The sequence below is a fragment of the Quercus robur genome, chromosome 12 (assembly GCF_932294415.1).
Source record: "Quercus robur chromosome 12, dhQueRobu3.1, whole genome shotgun sequence".
NCBI classification, from domain to species: Eukaryota; Viridiplantae; Streptophyta; class Magnoliopsida; order Fagales; family Fagaceae; genus Quercus; species Quercus robur.
Genome location: NC_065545.1, coordinates 7,967,291 through 7,977,921, shown reverse-complemented (window position 1 = coordinate 7,977,921; position 10,631 = coordinate 7,967,291). Strand labels below are relative to the sequence as shown.

At 34.6% G+C, this 10,631-nt stretch overlaps 1 protein-coding gene across 5 annotated transcripts in view; it reads left to right on the top strand.

Annotated features, from left to right (window-relative positions):
• LOC126710384 (uncharacterized) overlaps positions 1-10,042 on the top strand; it is a 102,575-nt gene extending 92,533 nt beyond the window's left edge. Inside the window, exons 1-8 of one of the 5 annotated variants that reach the window (XM_050410811.1) lie at positions 1,812-2,035; positions 2,949-2,997; positions 3,484-4,921; positions 6,947-7,002; positions 7,130-7,363; positions 7,453-7,744; positions 8,729-8,925; positions 9,607-10,042. In XM_050410811.1, the coding sequence (XP_050266768.1) occupies positions 3,701-4,921; positions 6,947-7,002; positions 7,130-7,363; positions 7,453-7,744; positions 8,729-8,925; positions 9,607-9,760 (2,154 nt within the window). In that variant the 5' untranslated portion in view covers positions 1,812-2,035; positions 2,949-2,997; positions 3,484-3,700 and the 3' untranslated portion in view covers positions 9,761-10,042. Of the gene's footprint in view, positions 1-1,811; positions 2,041-2,948; positions 2,998-3,483; positions 4,922-6,946; positions 7,003-7,129; positions 7,364-7,452; positions 7,745-8,728; positions 8,926-9,606 lie in introns of those variants that run through there. The other 4 variants (XM_050410809.1, XM_050410810.1, XM_050410812.1 and 1 more) reach the window with 4 other exon arrangements.
• Positions 10,043-10,631: the final 589 nt, after the last annotated feature.

Here is a 10,631-nt window from a genome sequence, read left to right as displayed (position 1 = left end):
ATTGCAAGTTAAGATAATTAACAATACAATTTGAGTGGCTTTTGTGTTAGAACGTAAATTTTATTCCCTCGCCCTTACGTGTGTTTATTCTTAAAAAAAAAAATAAAGAGTGATTGCAAAATTTTGTAGTCTATATTACACATTTTTAATATCCCTATAATTTATTGAGAAGGATTATAGTAAAGTCTTTTACTTTTTCCCTAATACCTTAGTAATTAATTGCTTTCGCCCCAAAAAAGAAAAGAAAACAGAAAAAATAAAATAAAATAAAATCATTGTCTATAATCTTTATCCAGTGAAGGTATAACCTCACCCTTAAACAAAACACAATTTTCCAAGTGGGGGGAGGATGGTGGAGTGAACATGGAGAATGTATTTATTATGTAGAGTAGGAAATGGAAGGAAGTAAAAAGAGAGGGATGATTATTTCCTTGTGCTGGTCCATCATTTTTAAGCTTCCAAAATGAAAAGAAAAAATAATCAAGAGTAATTTAATTAATTGGTATCTTTTGCAATATTTAATGGATGCATTTAAAGTTTAAATATTTTATTCTCTAACTATTCAATTATAAAATAATAATAATAATAAATGAGAGAGAGAGAATTTCACATAAGTGATTTGACTTTTTTTTTTTTTGGTTTCCCACAATGTATCCTTAAAGCTTTCAACCAGAGACTAATCACTGTTCGTGCCGGGTCGGCCCACGAAGGGGTAAAGCACTGGCCCAGGGATTCTTTTCAAAGTGCAGGTAGCAGGACTCGAACTAGGGAGCACACCTAGTCGAGCCAAGTACAAGCACTCTGAGACCAAGCGCCGAACCGCTTGGCCAACCCCACTGGGTTATAAGTGATTTGACTAGCTCCTTTATCTATTTTTCTTCTTTTTGATAAATTAACCGTAAAAATATTATATTAGAATTCAAATATGCTCCTATATAAAGTGAGAGAGACACATGGTAGAGGAGCATCCAGTCTCTAAGGGTCTATTTGGATATCATTTATTATTGAAAACTGAAAATACTGTAGTAAAATAATTTTTAAATGTGTGAATAGTGTCGTGAGTCCTAGTTTTAAAAAAAAATTTGTTAAAATCCGTACTTGTGGGTCCCATAAATAGTGCATGAAACCCACAGAAATGAAACACAAACGCTGGATGCCAGGCCTAAAACACCATCCAAACTCAGCTTAAAACAACTTCTCAAAAAAATAAAGTCTCTCAAAGAAAAACATTTAAAAAAACATTTACAAGCATGTTATCAAAAAAAAAAAAAAAACACACACACACATTTACAAGCATGACCTGCTAGGATGCTAAATTAAGTTACAACTAGTAGGAAAAACTTTACCTACAAATAGATTTGGAAGAAAATTTTATCCGAAGTTCCAACTCATTATGTGGTAAATAAAGAGATAATTCAAATATAATTAGTAACATGACACATTAAAATTTATTTAAATAATATATGTGAATAATCTCATAAACTATAATGTACTGGATTGGAGAAAAATATTCTCCATGACATTTTTTTTCACTTTTCTATTTTTCCACTTACCCAATAAAAAAAAAAAAGGAACAAGAAAAAAAGAAGGATAATTCATTTAAACAATAAAATAAAAAAATGTAGTTTCAAAGTAGCAATTAAAACTCATAACTCATAAGTAACTATTTAAACCTTGATTTAAAAAAAAAAAAAAAAATCAAACTCCAAACTTATAATTCTTATTTTGTTAGATTTTGAATCCTCAATCTATTATTTTTTAAAGTAATAATATTTAATTTGTTATAAACATAAATACTCACATGTTTTTTTCTCATTTTTCTTTCATGCCCACGGATTTCCCGCTTCTGACTACTCTTCCCTCTGAAAATCTCCCACTTTCAACGTTTCATTTCAATCTCAACGTCAACCCAAAAATGGTAACTTTCGACATATTTATTCATACCCAGATTTCTTTTGTAACTCCTTAGATCTTCTTCACCATTTCTTACTGCTCCTCCATTTTCCATTACGACCGATTAGCTACTCTCAGATCTGTAAGGTTTCTATTCTCATTTCCACAAACTCTGTAATGGGTTTTTGTTTTTTCTATTTCATTTGATATTATTGCTGCACCCCAGTTCCTGAAAATCGAAAATTTGTTTCCTTTTTTTGGATTTTGTTTGTGTTTGTGGATAATGGGCATTAGTGGTTCATATTTGCCCTCTGTTTGGTTGCTGAGAAAGATGGAAATGATAATGAGATCATTGATTGATTCGTTAAAGATGGCGGGAGGTTTTGTTTTCTGGGTTTCTTGAGCTGTAAATGGATGATTTAAATTTAAAGAAAACAGTGTTTTTTTTTTTTTTTTTCCCTAAATTTTATTTTATAAAACATAAATATCCACCTAATCTTTGAATTCGTGTGGCTTTAGTTTATATATATATTTGTTGCTGTACGCATTTGTCCTGGTCTGTGTTTTGCTTTTTTACTTTTGGGGTAGTTGATTTTTTGACCCATTAGTTCAAAGTTTGAATCTAAAAAAATTCTCATTGTTCAAATTTGAATATAGGATTGAAGTATTCTTAGGTTTATATCCACTATATTGACTAGGTTTATATCAGGTATTGATTTGGTCATTTGTTGACAATTGTTTAAGTGGGCCCTGTGTGCAACAAAATGTTTGGGTTTAATTTTTTGAAGAGTGTTCTTGTTTGAGGGTCTTTTGCAGAAATCACAGTATCATGAATGCATTATGAGTCTAGGTGTGGTACGAGTACAAATGTTTCTTACTTCAATCATGGATGAACATATGCTTTTAAATGTTGTATTTTGACTGTATATCATTCGAATTTTGGCACGGTGTGTTGCTAGTTTCTGGTTTTAGCTTGTGTAATTTGATATTTTCTTTTTGATAAGTGCTTGTGTAATTTGATAATATTTAACATCTCCTCTTTGTGTTTGGACTAGGAGTGCCCGCTACTGATGTTGCTGTTATAAAAACATAAACAATTGTCGGGTATCTCAAGAATCCTAGGATTTGTTCTTGAATTTGCTTGAATTTTGATGGCTGATGGCTCCTTTATTAATGGCTGTCAAGCTGTTTTAGAAATTCAGGGTCTCTTAGTTTTACGTCCATCTTTTCATTTTAGATGCTGCTATAAGCCTATATCATGTGACTTAGATAAGTATTTGCATTGGTACTATTGCATGAGGGCAGGCACTAATTAATAAAAAACTTATGGCAATCTAGAACCCAAAACGGATTAGTCTTTGGTCCTTCTCCTCCCCCGTCCCTGTTACTGCATTTCAAGTGTCTGGTGTGATATTTAGAGGCCTTCTTTTCATTATTATGCTACATCGCATGAGGTTGGATGCAAATATCAATTTATGCATTAAGAGTTTGCAATTATATCTTTTAGTGGTGTAATTTGTTATTTTAAATATTCAGATATGAGTGCTAAATAATGATATTTTAAAGCTCTTTTTTGAACTTGCTGTGCAGCCTGCATCAACTCCTTGAATTCTCACAATCTACATGTGCAAGATTAATAAAAATTTTAGTGCACATTTTGATGAGTTGGATCCCAAACTTTATTTCTTGCTGGCCTGACGGAAAAGGAACACTCAACTGGGAAGAATAGACGAATTCTCTAACCATTGTAAAGTTGGAGGGAGAACTTGTTGTTCAAAAAGAAGATCAAGGGGAACTATCAAAGGAGATGGAATCTTTAAACATCAGTGAGGATACTCCTAAATTAAAAAATGATAATGGGCATGATGGATTGGGTGATAGGATGGATGTGAGTAGGGATTTGCAGTCTGAAGCTCAAGAAGAAAAGGTAGATGATAATGTTGGACTGAATGATTTGGTTGAAAAGAAGGATGGGAGCAGGGATTTGCAGTCTAAAACTGAACAAAAATTGGACAATGACTCTAGTGACAAGATAAATGAGAGTAGGAATTTAGTTGACAAGATGGATGAGAATAGGGTTTTGGAGTCTAAATCTCGAGAGGCTATGGACCAAACAACGGAGGAGGTTCTTGGTGAGGAGAATGAACAGGAGCCTGTCTTTGATGGAACAGAGGTTCCTGGGATGGAAGCTAGCCGAAGCGCATCTACCCGTTCATTGGATCTTGATCCAGAGACTCAGGGTGTAGTTGAGAAAGCAGTGGCACTTAAAAATTTTGTTAAGGAGAAGGGTGTAGTTGCAGTGTCCAGCGTTCTGCGTCGCCTTTCTGGAAAAAAAGATGAAAATGGACAGGATGTTTTTGAGGATGAAAATAGGGATGCACCAGATTCCACCGAGAACAGTGATGCCAAAGAAGTCTCTCAGAAAACAACTGAGAAATCTGCATGGAATCCATTAAGCTATATAACGATGTCACGTGATGCTGATGCAGACAACAAAGCTGAGTTGAGGGAAGAAGTTGTTGAAGAATCTGCACAACCTATAGCCATGAAAGGAAGAATTTTACTTTACACAAGGTTAGGGTGCCAAGATTGCAAAGAGGCTAGGTTATTTCTGTACTGGAAAAAGCTTAGTTATATTGAAATTAACATTGATATCTACCCCAGTAGAAAGCTAGAGCTAGAAAAAATTTCTGGGTCTTCTGCTGTTCCAAAGGTGTTCTTCAATGAAATCCTTATTGGTGGATTGAATGAGCTAAAAGCCTTAAATGAGTCTGGAATGCTCAATGAAAAGATTGATTATCTGATCAATGAAGAACCATCATTTGAAGCTCCTTTACCGCCTCTTTCTGGTGAAGATGACCTCTCCAGTAGTGGGGCTATTGATGAACTAGCTTTAATTGTCCGAAAAATGAAAGAATCTATTGTTGTTAAGGACCGGTTTTATAAAATGCGAAGGATCACCAACTGTTTCCTAGGTTCAGAAGCTGTCGATTTCTTATCAGAAGATCAGTATTTGGAAAGGGAAGAGGTTAGTTAAATTTTATTTTGAGTTTTGGAGAAAGTCAGTCTACTTTCTGGTATTGGCTCACAGTCTGAGTTTAGTAGTCTGAGTCTTTAACTCATAAAGCATACCTAGACCATTGTAAGACTTTAACTTCCCTGTCAATCTCATTCTACTGCATTTGTTGTAAAAAAAAAATGATCACTAATTTATTTATTTTATTAATATAAAAGAATGGATCTCACTTTGCATTTTTTTGAGTCTCAAAGACTGATCCCTTCATATTGTTGAGATTGAGTATAAAAGAACAAGCATGCATGCAAACACAAAGTCACATAGCATTGATGTTTTACTTATGAAACTTTGTAAACTTTTGATGACTCAAAAATAAAATAATTATTAAACCTTAATTTCAAGTTGAACTCTGATATACCAGGAAGTTGTTAGTTGTTGTAATTTATGCATTTTTAAGGCCATGGTCACGAATTTGAGCACAAAAAGTTATGCTCTTGGTTTTGGGTGGGTAACGGCTAGATGTTACTTCCATTGAACTTATGAATGATGTGCATATTGATGATCTACCTTGTAGCTGTGTTTACTTTATTGCACTGCTACCATTTTCAAAATTTTACTACACATCAGATAACAATTGCCATCAGATGCTCTTCATGTTGGATTTTTACCCAGATATGTCTGTATGGATACTGTGACTATTTTGGTATCTGTTATTATAACATAAACAAAGCATAAGCAGCCCCCAGATGTTTCTATGTTGGTTACTTGGCTCTTTGGCATTCTTTAGGGAAATTATCTTACTTCATATTTCAATTGTGCTATTCTTTCATTGTGCTAATCTTAAATAATTCTGGAGTTGCACCAAAGAATTATTGATCTTTTTAGCTAATGTAATGTTTCAGCGTCTCAAGAACTCAAATTATGGTCAAAGCTTACTAGTTAAAGTTGGTGGATCTTTCATTTTACCAAGTTCAATGTTAGTCAGATTAATCGACATTTATATGTTTCGATGCAACAATAAGATATTATTTGGAACTAGTTTTGTTGATTGGTTAATTTGTCACATTTTATTAAATGGTTGGATTGGTATTAGTTTGGATACAGCAAAATAATATAGTATTTTTTTTTGTAGCATTGTGACTGTATTTCTTAGTGGTCTTATATAGTAGCCTATTTCCAGCCTTATCATGCAGTTGTATGATGCAGGACAATTTCAACAGGGAAATAAAAGAAAAAAAAAAAAAAATTTAAAGATAACCCTAAGAATCAGCACTTTGGGGTTGCCTGGAATCAACACCAAAGAAACTTAGGAATTAGGACCTAAGCTGTTGGGAATTAGCACCCAACAGTTTGGAAAATCTCTAATCTGAAATTTTATTCATCAAACATCTCTCCTCTACAATAAAACCACCAGGAGCCTTTTTATAGAGCTTCCAGGAACAAAAGACAATCTTATAAAAAATTGAAACTCATCCAAGAACTAATCCCTATCTAAAAGACATGAATTTTAATCCCTATTTGAACTAAAAATAAAAGTCTAAAATAATTCAATCTCCTATGAAATAAAGAAAATCTAAAACAATAAATTCTAAAATAGTTCTGGTTGTGCTCTTTCATCATTGTAGAATGTTCTCTCTTTCTGGACTTATAAAAATCTAAAGTACCCTTTAATCAACCAAATTTACCATACATTAGGTAAATGAGAAATCCATATGGCATTTAATGTGGACTATGTATATTGCGGATCCTGAGCCTTTATGTCTGCATTGTTTCACAGGACTAGAAAATATATTTATTTACTATTACATCTTCTCCTCATCCCTCTCTTTTTTTTCCTGGATAAAAGGTTGTGGAGGGTTTTCTTTAACCCATTTAATCTATCACCCATTGAAGGGCCTTCTTGAATATATTAGCTGACCAATAACTTATAATTAAAAATGAAACTAGAGGCGCTTTCTCAGTTCATCCATGTTCTAGCTTGTTTATATCATTGTTAACATTTTACCTTTTATCTCTTGTTCTTGTGTTTCTGGACAGGCTATTGAATTTGGACGAAAACTTGCAAGCAAACTCTTTTTTGAACATGTTATTGAGTGAGTCTCTTGAAGTTCCATTGATCTTTATCTGACTCTGGGTCACTCTTTTAATTATTGTTATTATTTTTAAAATCCATAATTGACCATTCTTTTCTGTTTGTTCTCAATGTTTACTTTGCTCTAGAGAGAATCTGTTTGAGGATGGTAACCACTTGTATCGCTTCTTGGACAATGATCCTATTGTGTCATCTCAATGCCACAACATCCCAAGGGGTATAATTGATGTGAAGCCAAAGCCTATTATAGAAATTGCTTCAAGGCTGAGATTTTTGTCCCATGCAATTCTTGAAGCCTACACATCAGAAGATGGAAAGCACGTGGATTACAGAAGTATTCATGGCAGTGAAGAATATGCAAGGTTTGTTGACGCCTTTAACTTTTGAGAAAAACTCATTGTAGTCGGCATATCTGAGTTTTTATTGATAAGTCTTCTGTATAATTCTCTAGGTATTTGAGAATAGTTGAGGAGCTCCAAAGAGTGGAAGTCCAGGATATGCCAAGGGAAGAGAAGCTTGCTTTCTTTATAAATCTCTATAATATGATGGCCATCCATGCGATACTGGTGTTGGGTCATCCAGCTGGGCCACTAGAACGAAGGAAGTTGTTTGGAGACTTTAAGTATGTTGTTGGTGGGTCCACCTATTCACTTTCAGCCATTCAAAATGGCATTTTAAGGGCCAACCAACGGCCACCATACAATCTCATGAAGCCATTTGGTGCAAAAGATAAACGTTCCAAGGTAAGAAAGCCAAAGTATAATTTTCTCAAATATCAAAGTTGCTCTGCCTTTTGTTCAACTGCCACATGACCATTGTTGTAATTGTTTTAATGAGTTATGTATGTAAGCCAGCTTCTTTTTTGTTTTTGCTTTGTTTCTTTCCTTTTTTTTAGGGGGGGGTGTGTGGGGGGGGGGGGGGGGGGGGAGTGGATTTGAGGTATTGTTATAGGCACTTTCTTTTTTATTCTAGCAAACAAATGACCATTGAACCAGGGCCCCCTCCCCCATTGAACTATCGCATTATTTTTTTTTTTTTTAATTTGAGATCATTCATTGTTAAATAAAATCATTGTTTTTAAATATTACCGTTACTGTATTGTTGTAATATTTCATGAAATCTATTGGTAATGAGAAACAAAAAGGCAATCTTCTTGATATAGCTACATCCAAAGGAGATCCCTTTGGAGCTGGAAAGATCAAGGGGGCATGCGTTAGACATCTCTCTCTCTCTCTCAACTTTGATTTCTCATTTTTTTTTTTAATCTGATGTAATTACTCTTTCTCATGCAAATATGACCATTCTCCATATCTATGAAAATAAGCTGCACTTTGCTTTGCACCTAGCAAAATTTTGTGCTAGTGTGTTTAGCCTTTAATAACATGAGATTTGGAGTAGTAGATGCTTAATAAATGGTCATTCTCTTTCTCTGTTCTGTTTGCTTTTCTCTTTTAATTTGGGTTTAGGGGAAGGAGAGAAAGGGGCCCTGGGGGGGGGGGGGGATGTTGTGTCATACGTATTATATAGGCAGAATATGAAGGGAACAAGACACAGTATCTTGTTTCCAATTTATATTTGATTATTTTGGAAATTTCCTGGTGGTTTTTGATAGGTTTATAGAGGTGGACATGGAAAGAAGTTTTGGGGACTTTGTGCACAAAGAGTTAAAGAGTGTCTTGATAGGCAGTTCAATTTTCCTCATGCCTGTTTTTTTTCTCTTGTACCAGGTGGCTCTTCCTTACCCAGAACCACTTATACACTTTGCGCTGGTTTGTGGTACCCGATCTGGTCCTGCTTTACGATGCTATTCTCCTGGGAACATTGACAAAGAGTTGATGGAGGCAGCCCGTGATTTTTTAAGAAATGGAGGAATTGTTATTGATTTGAATGTCAAGGTTGCATCGGCTAGTAAAATCCTTAAATGGTAAGTTTACACTAACAACAGATGCAGGATGTAATTCTTTTCTTTTTGGGGGTGAGGGGAGGTGAGGGTTGGTTCACAGAGCACTTTACTGTGTTATTTAAGGGCAAACTTGGAATCTCCCTCTCTCTCTCTCTCTTTCACACACACATGCATGAGGTAAAAGGAACTTGTAAATAGACATGCTTGGCACACTGGACCAAGAGTTTGATTTTAAACTTTCAGAGTTGCAAAAACTCTTGTTGCTTAGTGAAATACGAAAGCTGATTGAATCTTGAAGTTAAAACTCCAAAATGAGAATTTGAGGCATAAATCCTTATGTTTTGACATTCCTGAAGATCTTCGTGGATCGATTTGTTGTGGAAGAACATACATGGGTGCACATTTCACATCAGTTATGTGAAGCCATATTCTATCATTCTATATGACAAATATGAATATTGATATCTGAATGCGTACTATTTTTTGGGGGGAAACCAAGGTTTGAAATTAAGTATCATCGGCATATGCATACACACTTGCACACACCATGTCTTAGTGTAGCATTGTAATCACATTGAATGACATATATAAAATGGTGCAAATGTACGACTGACATTATATATCATCCTGAGAGAGGTGATAACTTGATTTATTACATTGCTACTTTTGGTATCTAATATTATTACCTGAATTGATGCTCAGGTTTAGTGTAGATTTTGGCAAGAATGAAGTAGAGGTACTGAAGCACGCATCAAACTACTTGGAGCCGGCTGACTCTGAAGGGTTACTGGATCTGCTTGCCAACTCTCAGTTGAAGGTGATATATCAGCCTTACGACTGGGGCTTAAACCGCTAGAGTTCGTTTATATTTTCTTATACCATATACAGCTTAAGATAATTTTCCATAGTCTTATAAAAATTAGCCCCAGGGAAGTGTTGGACAATATGTTACTATTGTTCCATTAATCTTTATCTCCCATCAAAGGCATGTCTTTATGTTTGGAACAATATGATGGCACTTACTGATGAGCCAGGGTCAAAGCGCAAGGAAAGTTCCATGCCTTTTCCCCCCATCTGTGACAAATTTATTTATATTTCACTTTTTACCATGAAATGCAAAAACATCTAGCTTTCCTTCCATGGGATTTGTTTTGCAATTTTGCTATAGACTGAAAGAGCTATGGATGAGTTCCTTTAAATCATCGATACGATTTTTGTGAATTGTGATATGGTGATCATCATTCCTCTCCATTAGTTCCTTCTAGAGTGCATGTTATATATATGGGCAAAACTTAGGTACAGTACCTTAGGTTCCCTATTTAAAATTTTGACATCTGTCAAATTTGACATTCCAAACAACGGCGTTAACCCATGGCTTAAAATTTTTTCTTTTTCCTTCCTTTTTTTTCCTGTATTGTGAGAAACCACGGCTTCAAATCTCCAGTTGCCTCATTTTCTACTAGGTTTTAAACCAAAAAAAGGGACCCTTCTTCCTCATTTTCTTAGTAACCAAACAGGAAAAATCAAAAAATAAAAGCCAGATCTACTGGGTTTCAAACCAAAAAACGGCACCTGAACTTGAAGCTACGATCAAATCCAATCGGATTTGATCTGTTCGGATTCCACAAAATCATAGATCAGAAAAGCAGAAAGAATCATAAATCAGAAAAGAAAGAATCATAGATTAGAAAAGAAGAAAGGAAATAGATACACATACATGCATACAC